Source organism: Mesoplodon mirus (genome assembly GCF_964341445.2).
Source record: "Mesoplodon mirus genome assembly, chromosome: 13".
NCBI lineage: Eukaryota > Metazoa > Chordata > Mammalia > Artiodactyla > Ziphiidae > Mesoplodon > Mesoplodon mirus.
The window spans coordinates 79,044,423-79,069,192 of NC_138989.1; the positions used below are offsets into that span (position 1 = coordinate 79,044,423).

The 24,770-nt window shown below is 37.1% G+C and overlaps 1 protein-coding gene across 1 annotated transcript in view; it reads left to right on the forward strand.

Annotated features, from left to right (window-relative positions):
* CDH7 (cadherin 7) overlaps positions 1–24,770 on the forward strand; it is a gene marked incomplete at both ends in the record, with an annotated part of 116,742 nt that overhangs the window by 75,727 nt on the left and 16,245 nt on the right. The window contains 5 exons of the mRNA XM_082640561.1: positions 4,916–5,169; positions 17,716–17,852; positions 19,112–19,233; positions 20,135–20,252; positions 24,232–24,483. Coding sequence (XP_082496687.1) covers positions 4,916–5,169; positions 17,716–17,852; positions 19,112–19,233; positions 20,135–20,252; positions 24,232–24,483 — 883 coding nt within the window. The remainder of the gene's footprint in view (positions 1–4,915; positions 5,170–17,715; positions 17,853–19,111; positions 19,234–20,134; positions 20,253–24,231; positions 24,484–24,770) is intronic.

Here is a 24,770-nt window from a genome sequence, read left to right on the forward strand (position 1 = left end):
AAGTACAAGATCTAAAGGAGGTCATTGAGCTTAACAAGAGCGTGTTTGGCTATAGACCAGAAGGCAAGCTATATGCAGAAAGAAAAATGCAGTGTAATGATTTTATTAAATGAATTCAAGATGATATTTTAACTTAGGTTTTTACTATTGAGGAAGCTAAAAATGGCAGGGGGGAACTGATGGGTCTCCCCTGTTTATGATACTTAATTGTTTTGAATGTAACAGATGAATACTATAAACTGACTTTGCCAAAGATATAGGCTGAGGTGTCATGGGGGAAACAGAAGAGAAAGACATAATCTTTACTTTCCATTTGATTTGCTCATAATCTAGCCAGAAATCATGGCGTTAATAATAGTATAGTAGTAATAGCAAATGCTTATACAGTAATTACTCTGTGTCCATGACTGTTCCAGATGCTTTAAATTTATAAATAATTTACAACAATCCTACTTACTTGGTGAGGTAGGCAGATACCTAGATGTGATGATGCCATACAGCATGAGGCCCTAATTGCTCTTAGAGTTTGAACAATGCCTGCTTGTTCTAGCAGAAACGGCATGGGTGGTGGACAGATGTGGCTTGGAATTCACATAGTGTGTCTGCCCCTAAGTACGCATAAAATTTTGGGCTTTCACTGGAGCTCTTTGCTACTTAGTTTCAATAATACCAACCTTCTTCTGTCTTTTAAAATGCACATTAAAGATGTGTGTAAAACTTTTTTTTGGAGTTAGCTCTCTACAAATATAAAGAAGTTTTATTTTTAGGTGAGGGGATTATGAGATCACTCATAAAGAAGAAGATAGCTGGTCTCCAAAAGATTTCAGTAAGAACAATGGCAGACAAAGTTATATGAGAAGGAGGGAGCAGCAGGTGATACACACTAGAAGGGACAAAGTATGCTGTTTATAGTGAATAGTTCATTTTAATTGTAGTAAAAAAAAGGTGAGAGGAAGAGGGGTGAACCTCTAATCTGGAAAGAGAAGCTTATTATTTGGGGCTCCTTAGACCGCGGATTGGCAAACAACTGCCTGCCTGTCTCTGGACAGCTCAAAAGCTAAGGATGGTTTTACATTTTTAAGTGACTGAAAAAAATTTTAAAAAAAAAGATACGTGAAAGTTAAATAGAATTCAAACTTCCTGTCTGTAAACGAAGTGTTACTGGCACACAGCCAAGTTAGTCCATTTACCTGTGGCGGAGGACATGGTGCCTGCAAAGCCTAAATATTTACTATCTGGTCTTTACAGGAAAATGTTGCTGACCACTGTCTTAGTTCTAATGCTTACTGTTTTAATCCTAAAGTTCATCATCCTTTGATGGCAGTAAATTTCAACAACCCTATTTGATAGTTTAGGAAAGAATATGTCCAACAAGCTGCTTTCTCTTTCAGCATCTCTGACATAGATGTCACTTGACAGATGAAAAAGCAACTTCTCTGTGGCATCACTAGTTTGGGTCAAAGTGACAATAATTGGTTTCAGGTTCTTAATAATCCTACATATTTATTTTCTTGTGAGCTGGAGCTTGAACTGTGTTTTGGTCAAATTTCCAAATATATCTAGTCTCCAATGCTATGTAGTTTCAAGTATTGAATAGAATCTGTTTAGACTTTACCTTTATCTCCTTCCCTTTCCTTCTTCTTTGTCTTTCCCCAGTTATTATTTTAACTTTCTTTCCCCGAGTATAACCTTGCTCATTAAATCTAATAGTTATGGAATGTATTGCTTTTGTAGAAATCAATAAGAAAGAGAAACAGGAATTAACATTTTATTGCAAAAGCCTTTTCTTCAATTTGCTTAACCATCCTATCCATCATACCACACCCTTCTTTGAAAACTAGTCTGGCTTATTCTGGTTTGCTCTGAAAATCATTTTGTGTGGCACTTCCTTCTGTCTGGAATCTTGATTCATAGGCTTTCATATGAATTCTTTTATTGCTCGATTTTCAGAATAGCTTTTAGTCAACCCATCATCACGCATGATCCTGTGTTTCTTTATGACTTGGCAGCATCCAGATGTCTTTACTGCATGTTGTTGCCTTTTAGACACATTTAAAAAAAACAAGTTGCCATAAAATAATTGCATTCATTTGTGCAGTAAATGTAAATTATTCTCTCATAAGTCAGTCAGAATTTTACTTGAATACAAAAGGACTAGCTGTCCCTTTGGTAAACCTGAATGAATATCTTAAAAGTTGCGGTTTTGGACTTCCCTGGCAGCACAGTGGTTGAGAATCAGCCTGCCAATGCAGGGGACACGGGTTTGATCCCTGGCCTGGGAAGATCCCCCATGCCGCGGAGCAACTAAGCCCGTGCACCACAACTACTGAGCCTGCGCTCCAGAGCCCGCAAGCCACAACTACTGAGCCCACGCACCACAACTACCAAAGCCCATGCACCTAGAGCCCGTGCTCCGCAACAAGAGAAGCCACCGCGATGAGAATCCTGTGCACTGCACCAAAGAGTAGCCCCCACTCACCGCAACTAGAGAAAGCCCACACGCAGCAACGAAGACCCAACACAGCCAAAAATAAATTAATTAAATTTTTAAAAAAAGTTACGGCTTTGAGTCAATTGAAAAGGAGATGGTAAACAGGGTGTTTTTTTTTTTTTTACATAGTCTATCTTACATAGACACATAATATATAAAAGTAATATTTCTCTCCTAATTTATCAGTTTTATAAATATTATAAGAACAAACTGAGGGGATTCCCTGGAGGTCCAGTGGTTAGGACTCCACATTTCCACTGCCGAGGGCGCGGGTTCAATCCCTGGTCGGGGAACTAAGATCCTGCAAGGTGCATAGTGTGGCCGAAAAATAAAAATAAAAAAGACTACAAACTGAATAGGTTCATATTCATGCTATGTGTGAGTATGTTTAGAGTGTCTTAAGTAAATGCATTTAGGTAAATAAGAATGCTTTGTTTTATTTTTAGCAGAACCCAAATTCAATATCGGATTACATGTATAGGCCCCAGAAAATTATAAGAGGTCAAGTTTCTTAGAAGAGGATTTGCAGCACAATTACTTGAAGAGCCTTTTCAAAATACATATGCTTGTGACTCATCCTGGGTCTGCTGAATCAAAATCTTCTTGGAAGGAGCCAGGAATGTGTTAGAAAGTTCCCCTGAGTGGTTCTGATTCTTACTTTTGGTTGAAGACCATTGGGGTAGAAATATTTTTAGATAATAGACAAAAAAAGGTAGCCTCATAAAAATATCACTGATTTTATTAATAAGGTGCTGTTTATGGCGTTGTGTAGCACGTGCCCCAGGATTTTCATGCGAGACCTCAGATAAGAATTAAAACTTGGTTTTTCCACAGTAATTATAAGAAGTTTTTTATAGTCAAGAAAAACAATTTACCTGGTTCTTTCTTCCTCTACCTCCCACTCGAGCCCTCTGGATTCTCTGGGGCAAAGGTGTAGTTCCGTTTTGAGGCTCTTGAGGCCTGGATAGCTACATTCTAGCTTTTCCTAATTCATTAAGAATGTATTGAGTTCTTTCAGTGTACCAAATTCAGAACAGGCAATTCTGGGAATGCTAGTACTGAACAAAACAGTTTGGAGCTTACAGTCTACTAGATGAGACAGCTGTTAAGCAGATAAACATTTGAGTAAAGCTCTCTCTGGCCTAGATATTGTGAAACTGTTCTGAGTATTGGTTTATATATTTTTCATATAAAAAAAAAGAGATGAGCCATGGAATCTCTTCATGTCCTATTTATGTGGAAACACACACAACACACATATAGTATATATTTTTATATTTTATATATATGTGTTGTTATATTTTATATAAGTGGCATGTACCTTTTGTCATATATATTGCATATATAGCACACATATGCCCATACACACGATGGATAAATTTAGATTACAGTTCTCAGCAGTACATTTTAGCCCATTTTTCTTAACGCTTTTTTATTAAATAACACGTAAAAATGACAAGTAAATTATGCTTTATATGTGCTAGTATTTCTACTGGTTTCTAAAGTTTTTGTTTTTATATCATTAAATGTAACAAATATTTTGGGACAGTTTTTTAGTGGTGAGATTGAGATTGAAAGTCACAACAAGCTGGGACTTTCTGTACCCCCTGAAGAAAGAGAAGCATGTGATTGTCACAGGCAAGTTCTACCTGTTGGGCATAGAATTCTTTTTTTCACAGATGGTGCTTCATTAGTACAACATTTAATTGCCCTTACAATTTTTTAAGCTACCATATCGTTTGACTTGGGTCACTGTTTTTGAGAAAAGTGTTAGCATGTTAATCCTGTTGAAAAGTTGCAGAATGGTGATTCTAGAATATAACTGTCAACCCTCTAATACAAATAGAGATACAGTGTATACTGATGGCAGAATACTGAAGAGAGAAACAGTGGGTGCTTCATCAAGAAGAATCAACTATGTGTTCAGGCTGTATAACCTCGATATGCCACCTCTTCTGCTACAGCTGCATTTGGAACACTTGAAAGTTAAGGATTGTAAAGGAGTCCCCCAAATCAATGAAAATGACCTTGTAAATGAGAAATTCAATGGAAAGTTATATTTTTCTTCCTTTTTAATGTGCACCCCTGGATACTGCAGTTAAATTACGTGCTTGAAGAATACTACCTTGAGGTCCTCTTGGAAAAGATTCTAAAATCATATCAGTTGTCATTCAAAGAATGTTCTAAAGACCTGCATTTGCCCATGCAGCGTACGGCGGCAGAGTGGATTAAGTTAGCTCAAAGGTACTTACCATTGTCTATGAGCCAGAAAGCAGCAAGGATTCTGATTGGCATTATTATTTATTACTTTTGAATGCCGATGGTGCATTTTCCTGGCTGAGTCCATACTATGCTTATTGATGTGCATGAATGAAAAGGCTCTGCTTTGCCTTAATTTAATTTTCCTAACAACTTTCTTTATAGGACTTGGATTTTGAAGCCAAAACAAGTTACACGCTACGGATAGAAGCTGCAAACAGAGATGCCGACCCTCGCTTTCTAAGCTTGGGACCGTTCAGCGACACGACAACCGTGAAGATCATTGTGGAAGATGTGGACGAGCCCCCTGTATTTTCCTCACCGCTGTACCCCATGGAGGTGTCAGAAGCTACCCAAGTTGGGAATATCATTGGGACCGTAGCAGCTCACGACCCAGATTCTTCCAACAGCCCTGTGAGGTAAGAGCTCATTGCCCTCCTCTTCTGTAATTTTGCAACAATGTGCCTTTATTCACAACTCGTCTCTATGTTATGATGCTTTGGGGTCATAGCTAAGAAAAACCAGTTTTGTATACGTATTGAGCCATAGCTGCAGAAGTGAAACAACATCAGAACAGTGCAACATTTTAGTAATTCGAAAATGTGTCACCTGATTATCCAAGGCCATATTGTGTGGCAGTATCTTTAGGCACCATTGTCATCCACAAGCAGAGCTGATGTGCCTGTTCAGCCAGTTATCCTGAGCTCTTTCAACACAAACTGTGTTCAGAGAGAAAGTGATGCATGTCCTTGTTGTAGGATAAATGCAGATGTTAGAAAACTAGTTTTATACACAGTTTAAATTAGGGGTTAATTTTTCAACAAACCCTTTTTTATATTGGTCTATATGGATAGTATATGTTTGTTAGTTTCTTAATTCCACTTATAAAAAATAAAATAATACCGTATCTATATATAAGGACTACTTAAAAATGTCCTTTCAATAGTCCTATAGAGAGAGTAGGCACATTGTTATAACCAACTCTGTAGCACTAACAGAATGATGATATGTAAGTGTTTCAAAATATCACAACATTCCAGTTCACACTTTTTACTATAGTTTTACAATCTGAGAGCTACAGGCATGTTTTTGTATACGCATGTATTTGTGTGTGTGCATATGATAAAGCATGTCTTTTTAAGTAAATATTTAATAATATTTAAATGAGTATATAGAACATACCAGAAATTACCTTGTGTTTCATGTCTTAATTTGGGTTCGTAAGTAATATTTTTCAGTGTCATGATTTGGATTTTGATTACAAAAGCTAACAACAGATTTAACTTTTAGATTTAACTGATATTTAATGATGCTAAGTGCTTTTGAGCTAACTTCTGAACTAAGTCTGGACATTGCTTACAGAGTATCAAGAAAAATATCTATACATTAGACAATGACTTTTAGTTAAGAAGAGCTCATAATCTTTTTTTTTTTTTTTTTTTTTTTTCTTTTTGCGGTATGCGGGCCTCTCACTGTTGTGGCCTCTCCCGTTGCGGAGCACAGGCTCCGGATGCGCAGGCCCAGCGGCCATGGCTCACGGGCCCAGCCGCTCCGCGGCATATGGGATCCTCCCAGACTGGGGCACGAACCCATATCCCCTGCATCGGCAGGCGGACTCTCAACCACTGCGCCACCAGGGAGGCCCTCATAATCTTTTTTCCTCCTAAAATAATAAGCGATTTAGGCTTATTACTTATATAAATAATTACACACATTTAATAATATTAAATATCATTTTATTATTTACATGTAAATAATAATCATATATATGTGTGTGTATATGTAATTAGTACTCTCCTTTCCTTCTCTTTTGTTTGACAGTAATATCATAGCCTAGTAAAGAATGGGTATAAACCAATTTTTATTCCAAAAATGAAGTCATACTCATTGCTTCTCTGTCTTTACAACAAATTCAGGCTATATGGAGGCTATCTTACTCTTAATGCAGTGGTCATAAACCATTTCTAAGAATGTAGCCTTCTGTGCACTAGAATATCTGTGGGTCACAGATGTACTCAGATGGAATAAGCCTTTGCCTCCTCCCTGTAATAGCCCAGGCTTCATTGTCAAACAGCTCCCTGACTTAAGCTCAGCTCCATCTACCGAGTCCCACTGATGTGCACAAATCTGAATTTGGGTTTTGTTATAGCATTGCAACTCTAGTGACATACTTGTTTCCTTTCCCTCAAGAACAACCAACCACAGTACAATCGTAGTCATAGATCAGCTACTCAGGGTAGTCTGACCTCTGCTTAAATCACTTAATTTACTGGGGAGAAAGAGAGAATGATTTCATAAAATTGAGGATCTGGAAAAATAGAGAGACACACTAATACGTATCGTAACTCAGTACTTCAGTGAATGAGAGGATTTAAGAAAATTTTAATTTATTGTATTGATATTTTAATCTTATTTTTAAATTTTTTTCTTTACCCATTTCCTTGTGTATTATCCTGTTAAAGCCTTTCAGTGTAAATATCTCACTTTTAATAATATTTTACTTGGAAAAAGTGCAGTGTTATATACTAACTTGGGGAAGGAGAAGGGAAAGTAGGACCAAGTGGGTAGTGACTTGAGTTAGAGGTGAAGTGAGTTCTGTGTCTGCTCCCTGAGGCACAGAGATAGAAAGGGCCAATGGCTTCATTCTGCTAATCTTGGAGGTGAAGATCTCTGTGACTTCCATCAATGAAAGAGCAGCTGGCCAGCGCTGTATTTTTACCTCATTTTTATTTTCTTAAAACTAATCAAGGTGACCTTGAAAGTTCAGGTTAGTACCTCTTACATCCTTACATCCTTTTCTAATCTCTAAGTTGCACAAATAGGAGAGATTTTGTTCAGAGTGAACTGAAATGTTGTGTGTGTGTGAATATTTCTTTTGCTTTTGTAAAATGAATTTCTTGACTTAGGCTTAATGCTTGTATCCTTGCAACATTTCTTTGCCTTGCACTATTTTTCATAAGGTCAGAATAATCACTTATAGCTTATTTGTTTCTGAATTTGTCTCTCACATATTTCTCTTTTCCTATCCATTTATGATCTCTTATAAGAGGCCAGCCTCCTCGTTGTATAGTTTGGTGAGTTGATGGGTACTCCTAGCAGTAACATTCTCTAGAAGACTGGTTCTCTTCCCAGCACTGCTGTTTTCTGAGTATCCTAGGGGATGTCACTTAGCTTCCTAAGTTTCCATATAACCCAGTAAAAAGGAAAACCAACACTTAATCCCTGCTTTGTCCCAAGGTTTTTGAAGATTAAGTGAGAAAGGGATAATAACTGATGCTTTTAAACTGTCAATCATGACTAAACTGTTAGGATGTACTATCATTGTACATCGCTATTATTATAGTTTATTGTTTTCATGGCATTTTTATTTCAAGGTCAATCAAGTCAGTGAAGAGAGACATTTTACAAGCAACTGTATTGGCAATCTGTATTGAACGTTGGTTAGTATTCACATATTTTCCAATATGTAGAAAATATTACATAGTCATTTAATGGACATAAACATGTATTTGCATCGGGCACTCAAGTAACTATCAAAATGTAAGCCCTCTTCAACAGAGGCCAGTGGAGGAGGAGATCACACAGTCTGCCGAGGTCCTAGGAAAAGTGAATCTCCAGGCTGAGATGGAAGCTGAGGACTCTTACAGTTGTGAGCTTTGTGCTTCTGCACTTTTAGGAATATCGTAGTTCTTAGAGGAATGGAAAAGCAGTATTTGTTTCATTGTTTAAAATTAGGCCAATAGTATTTGAATTGTAAAAGAGTACGGGAGGGTGGATAATTAGTGTTTGAATTCATTGACATTCTTTGTAGTGTAATACTGAAATCTAGCATATGCCATTTACATTTGGAATATTTTCTGATATATGGGGCAAGAGATTAGAATTCTAGAAAGAAATACATGTACTTGCCTCCAGCAAGGTAAATTGAGATCTTCTTCCCATATGACCCATGCCTTGCCTAGTTTTTTTTTTTTTTTTTTTTACCTATTCCATTAATGTACCAACCAAAAGCTCTTTGCATCTGCCCTTTCCTTAAAACAAGATGAGGGCATCTACGTTACTGTTGGAACCTTACCATTTGGTTCCATTTGACTGTTTAGAAGTATAGTAAAAGTAGATTGAAAGGTTAAATGAACCCGGAGCCCAGTGGCTGGCCAGAATATAACACCTTTGTGAATTGGTATGTCTTGTTATGGCTTGCCCACTATCCAGAGGGCTTACCTGGCCCACCATTTCATGTACACTTTGCCTTCGTCTTTCCTGATATGAAAACTAGAAGCCAAAGCTGGAAATTAGGTAATACTTGAGATTATGTAGAAAAAAAGAGATTTTTCTGAAAGCAAAAGTGGGTAATTGAGGGCCAGCATGTTTCTGGCTTTTTATTTTTACCATTTCATGTAAATTTTGGCCCCAACTACCAAATATCAGGCTCTATCTATTGAACTTGGAAGGACAGATTGTGTTCTGCTGATTCTGATCATTTTTCTGAATGGTAAAAGCTTTGCTTCTGTGTTTCTCATCAGTAAGATGGTAAAAACTATAAGAACAGCCTAGTGTTCAGAGGACTGTTATTTCTTCATGTCAGCATCCATAGGCTGATCAGTGAATCAACATATATTGATTAAGAACCTGCTTTGTGCACGACACTGGGAAAATACAGGAAAAACAAAGATGAATAAAACATTTCCCCTCACCTCAAGGAACTTACAATCTGGCTGAAGAAATAAGATTCCATAATAGTTAAACAATACGAGGGGGAAAAGTGCCAGCTCTGTCAGAGGGCAAATTGTGAGATAAATACTAATCACTCCAAGGTCATTGGACATGAGACTTCATTTGAAGGAGTGTAAGCATAAGCTGGACTTTGAGGGATGGCAGGATTTGGACAAGCCAAAGAATTACATAAAGTCTGTTTATGCTTTATGTAGTTATATCCTAAGAGTCTAGTGCTGTCTTATGAAATCAGCACATTTATTCTGTAGGCAACACAGCAAGCCCAAAGTCCCTGTGCTTAAAACAGCCAATGAATTGAAATGTATTATTACAAGTAAGATCAGATTTGAAGAAGGGTGATTAAGAAGTGATGGAGATCATTTTCAGCATTTCTAACAATCCAAATACAGAGCTAGAGTTGTATTTATGTTCAAGGATACAAGGATGATAATAATATTTACCTGCAGGCTCTTTTGGCATTCCTGGTATGGTATGTCCTCAGAAAAAAGGGGATAAAATAGTATCGGATATTACATTATGTAGTGTGACTAGTCTGAGCACACATGGGGTGTTTGAATAAGTCAGTGTGTACTTTAAGTGGCTTGTATACATGCATGTATTTGTACATATTATTTTAATCTAAATTATGTGAATATCTCACAGAATTAAAGGGAAGGTTGAACAGCCAGTCTTCAGAAAAGAGAGGAGGAAGGTTTCTCTTTAAATACGAGTAGCAAGAGTGAGCTGACAGTCTCTTCTGAACATGGCAGTGGATGCAGCACTGGCAACATGTTTTTCCTCATGGCTCTGTTTAAGGTTCACATTTCTTGGAAAGTTTTTTTAGTCCTGTCTTAGGACACGTGTCCATCTCTTACCCAGGAAGTTCTGGGCATTTTCATGGTGAGTCCCATCAAGATTGCATGAGATCGGGAAGCTTGAAATCCACAAGGGAAAATTGAGTTGGCGTTATCCGAAGAAGGGGGTGAGGCTGCAGACAGTGGCACCACTAAGTACTGAACTCAATAGCTTACTTGAAGTAATTTATTTCTCATTAAAGCCCTATAAGGCAAGCGTTAACATTCCGCTGTTATAAATAAACATGACTCTAGTTAGAAAATGTGGCTCTAGGATTTTAGCAAGTTCGGTATCAAAACCTGTACACTGCTCATAGCAACACACACACACACACATACACACACACACACACACATACATGCACATGTGCATAAATTTCTTAAGCGATTAAGGTTTCAACTCAAATGATTCAGTTATTTCTATTGATCAGATCTGTCGGTGTTTATTATGTTACCTTTTCCATATAGGGAGTAGCATTTGTGTTAATGTAGCCCACTCACCTTCATACTCTATTTGTGAATATCAACGTATATATCCATAGCTGGGTGATACGAATACTACTTGTGAATATGGAGAGGGCCATTTTAGTCGATCTTCGCAGCCTATTGAACAGCAGCACTGGTAACTACAGGCATTTATTAGGGGATTGATTTTGTTTCAGACGCACAGAACACTGAGGATATTCAGATGTATAAGATGCGGTCCCAACCCACTTGTTATCTAGCTGGAGGAGAGATCTTAGGTGAAAACTTATTAAAAAAATCCAATGTTAAATCTGGAAATGAGAAATCATCTTGTAAAATATTCTCATTTTGCAGATAAAGAAACAGAAGAGTACAAATGGCGAATGAAAAGCCCAAATTAGTACGGTAGGTTTAATGCAGAATTGTGGCTATAAATATTGCCCAGTCTGTGGTTCGTGGTGGTGCAGCACAGGGAGCTTGTAGTGAAGTCCATGGGCCCCGTATACTGCAGGCTTTCTTAAAAAGGCTCAATTTCTGAAGTAAGTCGGAAGGCTTTGTGCCTTACCAAGGCAGAGGATTGTCTTTAAGGAGTTGTAGGACTACAGTAATTGGAAGGAGGAAACATAGGAGTAAAGAAGGGCCAACACCTAAATGGAGATACACACCATATTGTCATTTAATCAATTAATACATCAGTGTAACTGTCTTAGAGTTTTAGATAGAGCAGTGGAAAAAAAAATGAAAATAGGCTGAATTCTAGAGTTGTAGGTAGTAGAGACTAAAAGCTCCTCTATGTGCGATGTGATATATACTGGAAAGATGGTTCAGACAGACATGGTTCTGAATCCTGGTTCCATCAACAACCAGCTGTGAGACTTTAAAAGTCCAATACTGACATACAGCAATAATGGTATCTGCTTGCCTTAGTTAGAAATTGTGCTTGGCTGGTTGAAACAAAGGCTAACACTAATGACTTACCAATGAGAAGTCTGGAGCCAGGAAGTCAAAGACTGACAATTTGGCAGGATAATGTCATCATGGGCTTGGCTTCTTCTGTCAGGCACTCATCACCTCATATTTACAAGGTGACTTGGGTTGCTTTCCACTGTGTTCATGTCCTACATGAGATAGAGGGGAAGGGGCAAAAATCAAATGCCAGCTGAATTAGCAACTCTGTCCTATCCTGAGGGAGTTTTTCAATGATGCTCAACACAACTTTCTTTTGCATCTCATTCGTTAAACCTTAGCTGTAAGGACACTGCATCTACAGGGAGGCTAGCAAGTGTAGTTTTTCAGCTGGACACATGGTTGCCTCCAACAAAAGCAGGGATCTATTAAGAACTAAGGGCAAGTGGATATTAGGTGTGCAAGTAAAAGTCTCTGTCACACGTGACCTTACATAGCTGTTTGAGGATTAGGAAAAAAATGTATATGTTTTACATTCTCAGTATATTTAGAGGGAGGGACAGGTTGATGAATCTGCTTTTGGATATTCTGAGCTTTAGTTGAACATGTTGCTGGTATCTGGAGTAGTTTAGGAAATCTCAGAAAAAGGATTGAGGCTGGTTATTGAGATTTGGAGGTGTCTGCATAAGAAATGGAGAGGGCAGAAGCTTTAACTGCTATTGCTGCAAAAATATGGAAGTGATCTCTTTCATTGGTCACTCCAACATTACAGTGAAAGAGGTCAAGTATCTTAGGTTGTAATTTATAGAAACTAGAGGGGTCGTTGTGAGCGTGCACACCACTAACTGCAGCAGAGGTTGCTTTAAAGATAACTTTGGGTCATGATTAGAGAAACACCAGTCTTTTTCTTTCCTGTTCAGCCTCTAATTGATTCAGGCAACTGTATTTCTCTGTCCTTAAGCCAGTAGATCCGGAGCTGCAAAGAGTGTGCTTCTCCCAGCTTCTTCAGAACCCTTTCTCTCTTTTGGCTCACTCAGCCCTCCCAGATTCTAATTCAGAGACAATTTCCCCCACTCACTCTAAAAAGTGCCCGTATTTTCTTTATTTCTCTTGGTTAAGGATTTTTTTTTCCCCCTTCAGGTAACTTTATCATTAGCTAATGTCTCACACATAAATTCTCGCTTTTTGCGTGTCCAGAGGGGCTGGTAGAAAATAGGGAACTCCTTTAATACTGGGGGTATCTCAAGTCCTTGTGATTAAGAAATATAATGACCACTGTGACTATTTTCTATGGTTTGTCTACTCCTGATCCTTGCCCAGGTTTCCACCTCTTCTCAAGATAATTCCTCAGTCTCTTCCCATGCCTGTCCCAGTTTCCTTCACTGAGAATAGCAATTTGTTGGTTTTCTCCTAAATACTTATTATAGATTGCTACCTTTCAAAATATTTTGTTTATATACTGTATTTCCTGAGATAGAGTGACGCATGCAGGTCCTCCAGATTAATTGCTGAATGTATGAATGAGTGAAAGGGAGACATAAGAATATCAGAATAATTCATGAAATACCAAATACATATATATGAGGCTATTTAGTGAAAGCTAAGCAAGAGTTATAAATATTTTAAAATATACTGAATTGTGGTAAGCATTTCATGTTGTATGTAAGTCAAGTCATCATGCTGTAACCTTAAACTTATATAGTGCTGTATGTCGATTATATCCCAATGAAACTGGAAGAAAAAAATTTTAAAGAAATAAAAAATAAAGATACACTCAAGTTATAAGTGGAAGCTACAGAGTTTATGGTTTAGAAATAATATTTGGATGATAGAAACTTTGGTGTCCATTCTTCTCAAAATTTATAGAAGCATAGGTGGTAACTACATCCCCACAAGATATAAGGGTTTTTCTATGAGGTGAACGGAGGTTGGAGATATTTAACATATTAAATGAATTCTCAAGTTTAATATCCTTTATTTGAATGCTGGGAGTTTTGAGACTATTGATAATAGAGGCAAATGTTTTAGTTATTGACTTTAGCTCAGTGGGGGATTACATGAACTCATTAAGACAGATATATGCCAAGTTCAAGGCCTTTTTGCTTTGTAAGAATCTAAAAGTCTGTTTTTTCCTGAATATACAAACATTACCATAGTAGTTTGAAAAAAAATGAACAGTTCAGGCTTTTAGTATTGTCTCGATTGATGCATGAGTGCGTGGGTATTGAGTTATAATCTTCATGTCAAACATTAATATTAATTATTCTATTACCATTGGATTATATATATATATTAAATATATATATATACATATAATTAAATAATTATATATGTATAATCGTTGCATACATAGAGAATACGTTAATACTATGAAATATTGGCATATAATGTTTTGACTAAAGCAACATTTCAGAGGAGAAAATCTAGGTCTTCCATGTAATTGAAAATTAAAGTCTATTTTTAACATTAAATAAACTCATTTCTTGTTTGCATGGCTGTTGTGTGGGAAGTAGATTGTAGACAATAAGAATTGAAGTATGTTGATAAGGAGTAAAATGATACAAAGTCTAGGCTAAAGTAGGCGGTAGCTTGGAATGATATCTACTGTCAAGTACTATTGACAACTTGGATGCAGGGACAAGAAAGAAAAACAAATCTAGGTTTTTAGTTTGAGTAAGCAAGTGACTGGTAATGTCATTTGCTCAGGTGGAAACGCGTGAGGGAGGAGGAGGTTTGGGGGTTGCTAGGAGACAACATCGGTCTGGGCACATTACATTTCAGTGCACGTTGTGTATTTATGTGGTTCTACTAAGTAAGTAATTCAGTATGTAAGTTTGGTTGGCCAAGGAGATTTTATATAAATGTAGGTGTCATCAAAAATATAGAAGTGAGTTAAGCGATAGGACCCTGTAAGTTGCAAGGAAAAGTGTTTATCCAAGAAGAGAAGGGAATCCCTGGGAAAGGTTTTGGGGGAGTGCGAGTAGCCAGAGGTCACAAAGGGGAGGGTAAACCAGCCAAGGTGACTGAAAGGAGCAGAGAGTGAGGTAGGAGAACAGCAGGGAATATGTGGTATTAATAAAGGCAGAAGGAGAATGTGTTTTGAGGAGTCATCAGTGGTCAATTGAGGTAAATTTAAATGAGATAAAAAGTAATAAAAGAACAGAAAAGTGAACAATGGATTTGACAATATGGAGGCCAACGATGAACTTGACACAAATGGAAGAAATTTGTTTTTTAAAATAGAAAACACACGTTTTTGATTCAAATAAAGCTATATAGATGGAAAAGGATCCAAATCCCAGGAAAAACATTCTTGAGGTCAGCAGATAGGATGGATAGCTCAAGTAGAATGGTTTGATTTTGATTTGAATAAAGACACTTAGCTACAATAAAAGGATGGTAAGTAGAGGGTATGGGGAAACTCAAGATTTATTTTTCCTCTCATATCTCATGTAGCACAGATCCTGGAGGTGAGGGTGAGTATGTTTTGTACTGCCTTTGCCATTTTCAAACTATTTAATTTTCTTTTCCCTTTCAAACTCTCAACTCTTTTGTAGAATGCATCACCATACTTTACTCAAAATCTTTCACGTTGCTATCAACCATCAAATATATAGTAATCACACTGATTTGTTGAGGATTTTAGTACACAGATTATTTTATTTCTCCCCACCGTCACTTTTGGCTTCTCACTTTCTTGGTTGTCTTGACTTTAATGATCTGTTTCTCTGCCTCAGTTTTGTCATAGATTCTAATGAACATACCCTTGGCTTGCTAACTCTCATAGATACACTACTACTGTTGAAAATCAACTTCAGGCATCTCATTCTCTGTCAGCTACTTCCCACTCCAGCAATTCTGCATCCTGGTAAAGTCCCACCACCGATTGGTGCTACCAGAATCTTCTCGATGTCAATCTGCCTTCCCTTATTTTCTCAGTTCTCTCTTACAAACTTAGAGACCGTGGATCTTCATTATCATCACTCACATGTTGGTACCCTCATCCTCCTAACCCTCTTCTCCTCTCATTGTCCATCACTGATTAAACCCAACCCTCTCCTTTTAATGCATCTTCAAATACGTAGATGAGAACAAAGCAAGACAGACAGATGGGATGACTGGTTTTACATTAAGTCAATGGAAATAAATCTCAAAGGGGCAATCCACAGTGCTCAGCTATTCTATTATATTCTCCCTAGTATATGCATTTTTGTCTCTTCTCAAAAAAAGGAATTTTCTCTTCTCCTCAAACCTCCTCTCTTCTCCTGTCTTAGTTGACAACCTTGTCTATGCCATCAAGAAAACAGAAGCCATCAAAAATAACTTTGTAATATTCTCAAATACCTGTTGCTTCACAAAGACAATAATATTTGTTGATCTGTGGTCAGTTTTTTTGTAACATTTTCCTATACCTTCTCTTTCCTTTTTAAGTTTCTTGCATCTTGTTATATAGCAGACTAGTAGTAGATGATTCTATTTAATAATAGTAGTTGAACTACTATGGAAACAGAGAATACTTTCTGAAATTAGGTGTGTGTTTATCTGTTTGTTCATTTGTGTAATTATTTGCTTTTAAATGAGAGTCCTTATTTCACCCACCTAGAAAGACAAGGGCATTTGAAGATAGTCATTAATGAGGGAAGGGTGAATTTTGTATATGAATCAAAAAATAGCATAATTGAACAAGAATACAAGTAGAGTGGTAGTTATTTACTAATATTTAGATAGAGATATTTTGAGAAAATCCTTTACACACCAAAATATTTATGTAATTTGAGGCATTCTACTTTTTAAAAAATTTTTATTTTATATTGGATTATAGTTGATTTACAATGTGTTAGTTTCAGATGTACAGCAAAGTGATTCAGTTATACATATACATATATCCATTCTTTTTCAGATTCTTTTCCTATATAGGTTATTACAGAATATTGAGTAGAGTTCCCTGTGCTATACAGTAGGTCCTTGTTGATTATATCGTATATGTTAATCCCAAACTACTACTTTATCTCTCCCCCCACCTTTCCCCTTTGGTAACCATAAGTTTGTTTTCAAAGTCTGTGAGTCTGCTTCTGTTTTGTAAACAAGTTCATTCGTATCACTTTTTTAGATTCCACATATAAGTGATATCATATGATATACGTCTTTTTCTGTCTGACTTACTTCACTTAGTATGATAATCTCTAGGTCCATCCATGTTGCTACAAATGGCATTATTTCATTCTTTTTAATGGCTGAGTAATATTTCATTGTATATATGTACCACATCTTCTTTATCCATTCCTGTGTTGATGCACATTTAGGCTGTTTCCATGTCATGACTATTGTAACTAGTGCTGCTATGCACATTGGGGTGCATGTATCTTTTTGAATTATGGTTTTCTCTGGATATATGCCCAGGAGTGGAATTGTTGGACCACATGATAGTTCTATATTTAATTTTTTAAGGAGCCTTAATACTGTTCTCCATAATGGTTGTACCAATTTACATTCCCACCAACAGTGTAGGAGGGTTCCTTTTTCTCCACACTGAGGGGTTCTGCTTTGAAACATGTCTGTGGAACCCTGGTCAAGGCCCCCGAATGAGCAATATAAAAACAGAAAGGTTAAGACCAACCTGATGTAATGAAGACAAAAGATGTTTCTAAGTATATGTGAATGGGTCAGATGTCTACATATGTTTCATTTTAGAGGGACCTCTAATCGTGGCCAGGGCTACTAAATCTGATGAGAATGTTTTTTAGGAGCCACAGTGTGGAGTTTATAACGGCATATTCAAATCCACTGTGAAGATAATTATACTACTGTCTTTATTTTATACTGTTGGACAGAAAAGCAGAGATTACTGACAAGCAGGTTATGAATCAACTGGAACATTGGTGAAGTTTTAAACTAGACATATTTTATGTTAGTATGACAGATTGTGGAGTCAGCAGAATTTGGTGATTGGCTGTGCAATTAATGAAATAAATTCAGCAAATTATAATCAAACAAATATTGAAGTGTTTTTTTTTAACATTCAATTAGGTATTCAATCGACAGAAACACAGACTTGGAGAGATACTTCAATATTGATGCCAACAGTGGAGTTATTACAACTGCCAAATCTCTGGATCGAGAGACAAATGCTGTTCATAATATCACAGTCCTTGCAATGGAGAGCCGTAAGTTGTAAGGTTTAACATTAAATTAGGATGGAGGACATTGAGAGTGGAGAATGGGTTGGCATGAGTTTACAGTTTTGACTTGAATTTTACTAGGTGTTTGAATTCAGCAAAATTTTGAAATTTTCTAATTTCAAGCTGCAAAATATTTGTATTCTCTAACTTTATTCGCTAATACTTACAAAGTTAGTGAAAAGAGGTTACCATAAAATAATGGGCCTGAGTTACCCTCAGAGGGCTTCTGCTTGTTTTGTGGTCATACTTTGTGCTGCATTTATGCTGACATGGGGTTGGTCCCGTAGTTTACAAAAAAAACAGTAAATTGATCTCTAACCAAGACACCCAGATTTCTACATTTTCATATTGAACTAATTTTGGTCCTTGATAAGAAAAACATTGAGAGAACAATGCATAATTATACTGTGTTCATGTTATATACATATGTAATAGGTACATAGTATATACACATATTCATACAAAAATCGGCTCTAGCATCAAAGAATATTGAAATTCCTGGCTTATTTGTCACTGTGTGTGTGTGTATGACATTTGGATCAGAGTTTCCGTTGCTCCCTTTAAAGTCTACAGTGTTGTGGTTCTAGATTTTATTCAAGTCTTAGTCATTTCCTTATTAGATTGTGCTTTAGAGAGGCAAACATTTTTGCTTGATTCTAATCGTTTTAAATATTAGTTTCCTACATAAGATGGGGTTGGAGTAATAGCTTTACTCTGAGCACAAGCAGACCGTGGAGATATTGTAGGTTCGGTTCCAGGCACCACAGTAAAGTGAATATCACAATGAAGGGGTCACACAGATGTTTTGGTTTCTCAGTGCATATGAAAGTCGTGTTTATACTATACTGTAGTCGGTTAAGTATATAATAAATAGCATTTTGTCTAAAAAAAAGGCTACACTTTATTTAAAAAATACTTTACTGCCAAAAAATGCTAACTGTCATGTGATCCTTCAGCAAGTTATAGAAGGAACATTAGGAACGTCAAAGATCACTGATCACAGATCACCGTAACACATATAATAATAATAATAAAGTCTGAAATATTATGAGAATTACCAAAATGTGACAGAGACACAAGGTGAGCAACTGTTATTGGAAAAATGGGACCCATTGACTTGCTCGATGAAGGGTTGCCAAAAACCTTCAATTTGTAAAACACACAGTATCTGCAAAGCGCATTCAAGTGAAGTGCAATAGAACGAGGTGTGCCTGTAAATGATAAAATGTTTTCCCGTTTATTAGAGAATCCATCTCAAATAGGAAGAGGCTATGTAGCCATCACTATACTTGACATCAATGACAACGCCCCTGAATTTGCCATGGACTATGAGACCACCGTTTGTGAAAATGCCCAGCCAGGCCAGGTGAGAGTCTCCAGAATACCACGCTCCTCGTTCGTGATTCCTTTAAAGATGCCCAGCGGCGGTTGCCTTTGAAATCCTGCCAGCTTTAAGATAAAATATAATCAGCATGTTTCAGCAAAACTCACGCTTTGATGTGTAGCATAAACTAATATTAAAGGAACTTTCAAATTCTGTTTAATTGGCATGATGAAAATTCCTCTGGAAGAAAAGGTAAACGTTGTAAAAGCCGTGCTAAACGGTTAAGGGCTTAGGCTTTTTTAAGGAGAAATATAGCATGTTAAGCTCGATTGGGCCGCTTCCCACATTACACCGCGGGGCTTAAGTATCTTCAAGTTGTAAGAATTAAGTGTAGTGTAATCTCCTTGTGGTTTGGTCTACTCATCCATATTCTCAGTGTCCTGTGATGTTTACCGACATGGTATAATCAGTTGGCACAGCTTATTTCTGAGGTTCACAAAAGTAAAATCAAATATGCATTTTGAAAAGGACATGATTTGATTTTCAGAGCCCTTTTTTTTTTTTTTTTTTGATTTTTTTTTTTTTTGGCGGTACGCGGACCTCTCACTGTTGTGGCCTCTCCCGTTGCGGAGCGCAGGCTCAGCGGCCATGGCTCAAGGGCCCAGCCACTCCGCGGCATGTGGGATCCTCCCGGACAGGGGCACGAACCCGTATCCCCCACATCGGCAGGCGGACTCCCACCCACTGCGCCACCAGGGAAGCCCCAGAACCCTTTTTAAATTGGGTTCGTATTAGTACACCTGACGCCGCCGCCTGCCCCCTCTCCTCACACGGCTCAGTCAGGAAGATGGTATTTATCATCCGTGTGAAGTTGCTCTGTCCTGCCTCACAAAACAGCCGAGCACACCAACATGCTTTCACATTTTACATTCCCTATTCCTAGGTTATCCAGAAAATCAGTGCTGTCGATAAAGATGAGCCATCCAATGGACACCAGTTTTATTTCAGCTTAACAATGGATGCAACGAATAACCACAACTTCTCATTGAAAGATAACAAAGGTAAGGTATAATTCTTTTCGTCAGAGGAGGCAACAGGTAGAAGCTTTCTAAGCAAGTACTTTTTCTCACTCAGGAATGCTGATTATGTAATTTTTTTTTCTTCATACCAGCGAGGACATAATTAAAGGGCAGTGAGCCCCTTAAGTAATTTTTATCTATGGATTTGCTGTCATGAAGAAGAAACTGCTACTTAAATCATTTTAGGCCTAAATCCAAAGAAGGGGGGAAGCCAGATCCATCTCTCTCTATCTTTACTTCTAGACATTTGTTTCCTTACTTGTATACCAAGCTCTTCATCCAGAGTATCTAATCAGTTGAGGACCAGCTAAATGCCTTAACAAGGATTATACTACCTAGGCATAACCTGAAAGTTTAGGAAAATAATTGGACTTAACACATTTCAACCTAAATCAACTTTGACTTAATATTTCAATGCCAACATCAGTTGTTTTATTTTTAACATAAAAATAAAAGTAATCCTTGCAAATAACAAATATACTCTTTATGGAGAGAAATATAAAATTAAAAAAGAACAAAGAATTCCCTGTCATCCCAAATGCCGTTTCTCTGCTTCAAAGATAAACACTCTTAATCAGTTTTATAAATGTCATTTTTACAAATACCTATAGGTAGGTTCTGGTTTTGCTCAATTATATAAACATACATATATACATATATACTTCTAGACATAGAGACAGTATATAGACAATTGTAAAAACTTTCAAAGGAAGCATGAGAACTTGCTATCTATTGTCTAATTTTGAATACTCTTCTTTCTCTCTCTCTCTCTCTCTCTCTCTCTCTCTCTCTGTATAGAGAAAGGAGTATACCCCAACAATATAGGAAATGTAATTCTTCCAGTTTGAATGTGTTACTGAGCTTTCAGATAAACAAAATATAGAAATAAATTTGTTAGTTAAGTCTGGCTTATCTAAAAATATTTGCTTTCAGAAGATGGACATTATAAGTGCTTTTGCCTGAAGTCACCACTTATTTTACTGCAGGAAATTCAACTTTGGCCTCAGAAATTCAATCTGAAAATGATACATGTTTCTGATCCCGCTCTCTGCTAAAGGAGGATATTGTCTTTTCCCCGTAGTAACATAAAAGGAAGCACATTCTCTATGTGGGTAATCCCAAACTCTCTTGACTTAATCATAGTTGGAAAGGACAATTCTCAGCATTTGCAGTCATCCAGCACAAATGCAGAGAGGGGAGTTTATGATTTTCCTAAGAAGGGTCTGAACGTTTCCCCCATTTGTTATCATCCAGTACCACCATGATTGTAGGACAGCACAGGCACTAAAATGGCTGGATTTCCAGGACATTGACACAGCCACACAATTGAAAGATTTCCCCAAGGGCAAGCCTAGAGCTCCCTCATCTGTGGGAATCTTGGAGGAAAACAAGGAATAGGAAGAAAGAACGTCAGTGTGTGTGTGATTTGATGTCAGGCATGTTAGATTACAAATCAACAACTCTGAGAAAACTTTGTGTGTCAAATCATAAATATGTATAACATCTGAATGGTTGGAAGGCAAAGACAAGGGGTGTGTGTGTCAAGGGTACAGAAACATACTCAAGACAATATGCTTCAACAACTCCATGTGTAGTTTTTTAAGGAACACTCTTGAATTCATACATTTTAAAATAAAAGATTTGTTTACATAAAAACCTACCAGCTGGAATCTGAAAACCAAACACTTTTCTTCCTACTACATTTTATAATTCCAGTCTCATGTGTGCTTGCTGTTCTGTGCTGTTCGAGACATAACAGATTTCAGCTTGTTCTTTCATTAGAGTATTGTTCATTCTTTCATGTCATTGGATAAAGCACACTGGGTAAAACTATGGTCCTGGTGTTCCTTCTTTTCCATTATATTTTCATTGCTCTAAATTTTAAAATCACATAAATTCCATTATTAATTAATTAAGACAAGTTAACTGAACAAATTGTTAGCAGATTAAAAAATCTATTTCTGATATAGAAATCACAGTTGTGTCATACAGACTTACTGATCACCATTAAAAGTTTCATAATTACCATAATAGGTTAGATGAAACAGAATATTGAATATATTATAAATTAAACACAAATGACCTATTTTATCACTGACAAAATGTTTATATACATGGTGTTTTGGTAACCCTGTGTACCAGTATGAATTTTTAAAAATTACACAATAATTCCTTTTTTGAATATCTATGCATACTCATTTTAATTAAAACTAGAGTGGCTTATTTTACTTCTTTCTATATTGGGCTTGGAACTTGTCCAAGAAAAAATGGATTGGAAATTTCACCTATTCTATCTGATGATGATGCAAAAATACTTAACCTGTTAATTTTTATTATCTTCTCTATAAGCATATGGTTTGAAATGTTAAGATTAGTAAAAAGGTATATGTAATTTTTACAAAGTTGCAGGTAATGTAATAAATGATGTATAAACATTTTCCCATTCAGTTTTACTTTATAACTGTTTCTTTGGATATAACCATATAGCATGACATAAATATATTAAAACGTATTCACATGAACCAATATTTGGAAATACGGCTCTCTGTCAAAAGAAGCTAAGGAGAGTGACTTAAGTCAGGTAAAGATTTTTTAGATTAATTAATTAATTTTTTTAACATCTTCATTGGAGTATAATTGCTTTACAATGGTGTGTTAGTTTCTGCTGTATAACAAAGTGAATCAGCTATACATAACATATTTCCCCATATCCCCTCCCTCTTGCGTCTCCCTCCCACCCTCCCTATCCCATCCCTCTAGGTGGTCACAAAGCACCGAGCTGATCTCCCTGTGCTAAGCGGCTGCTTCCCACTAGCTATCTACCTTACGTTTGGTAGTGTATATATGTCCATGCCACTCTCACTTCGTCCCAGCTTACCCTGCTCCCTCCCTGTGTCCTCAAGTCCATCTCTACATCTGTGTCTTTATTCCTGTCCTGCCCCTAGGTTCTTCAGAACCTTTTTTTTAAATTTTTTTTTAGATTCCATATATATGTGTTAGCATATGGTATTTGTTTTTCTCTTTCTGACTTACTTCAGTCTGTATGCCAGTCTCTCGGTCCATCCACCTCACTACAAATAACTCAGTTTCATTTCTTTTTATGGCTGAGTAATATTCCATTGTATATATGTGCCACATCTTTATCCATTCATCTGTCAATGGACACTTAGGTTGCTTCCATTTCCTGGCTATTGTAAATAGTGCTGCAGTGAACATTTTGGTACATGACTCTTTTTGAATTATGGTTTCCTCAGGGTATATGCCCAGTAGTGGGATTGCTGGGTCATATGGTAGTTCTATTTTTATTTTTTAAGGAACCTCCATACTGTTCTCCATAGTGGCTGTAACAGTTTACATTCCCACCAACAGTGCAAGAGGATTCCCTTTTCTCCACACCCTCTCCAGCATTGTTTGTAGATTTTTTGATGATGGCCATTCTGACTGGTGTGAGATGATATCTCATTGTAGTTTTGATTTGCATTTCTCTAATGATTAGTGATGTTGAGCATCCTTTCATGTGTTTGTTGGCAATCTGTATATGTTCTTTGGAGAATGTCTATTTAGGTCTTCTGCCCATTTTTGGATTGGGTTGTTTGTTTTTTGATACTGAGCTGCATGAGCTGCTTGTAAATTTTGGAGGTTAATCCTTTGTCAGTTGCTTCATTTGCAAATATTTTCTCCCATTCTGAGAGTTGTCTTTTCATCTTGTTTATGGTTTCCTTTGCTGTGCAAAAGCTTTTAAGTTTCATTAGGTCCCATTTGTTTATTTTTGTTTTTATTTCCATTTCTCTAGGAGGAGGGTCAAGAAGGATCTTGCTGCGATTTATGTCACAGAGTGTTCTGCCTATGTTTTCCTCTAAGAGTTTTATAGTGCCTGGCCTTACATTTAGGTCCTTAAAGTTTGGTGGGACAGAGTCCATCAGAAATCTTGTGTTCCATGCATTTGCTTTCTTTACTCTAGACAACACAGCCTCAATTCTCACCAGGAGAAATGGCTTCCGGAGACAGGAGCAATCTGTTTATTATCTGCCAGTCTTCATCGTGGACAGTGGATCACCTTCACTTAGCAGCACCAACACCCTCACCATCCGTGTCTGTGACTGTGATTCAGATGGGGTAGCCCAGACCTGCAATGCCGAGGCCTACGTCCTCCCTGCTGGCCTCAGCACCGGAGCCCTGATCGCAATACTGGCCTGTGTCCTGACGTTACTGGGTAGGTACTGTTTGCAGTGCTTGCTTTGTAAGAGCAGTCACAACACCATAGGTCAGAACTTTTTTCTTTTCCTCTTCATACCTTTTGAGAACATATGCAGATATTCTAATCCATGGTATTTGGGTCACAGAGCAATCCATGATCATTGGCCAGACTTTCCAGTGATAACTCAGAAAAATTATCAATTTCATTTTTTTAAAAAGTGAAGATAAATGGCTTATGTTTAAAATTGAATTTTTTCAAGATTTTTAAAACATTTACTATATCTCCCAGCTGTTTACTTTAGA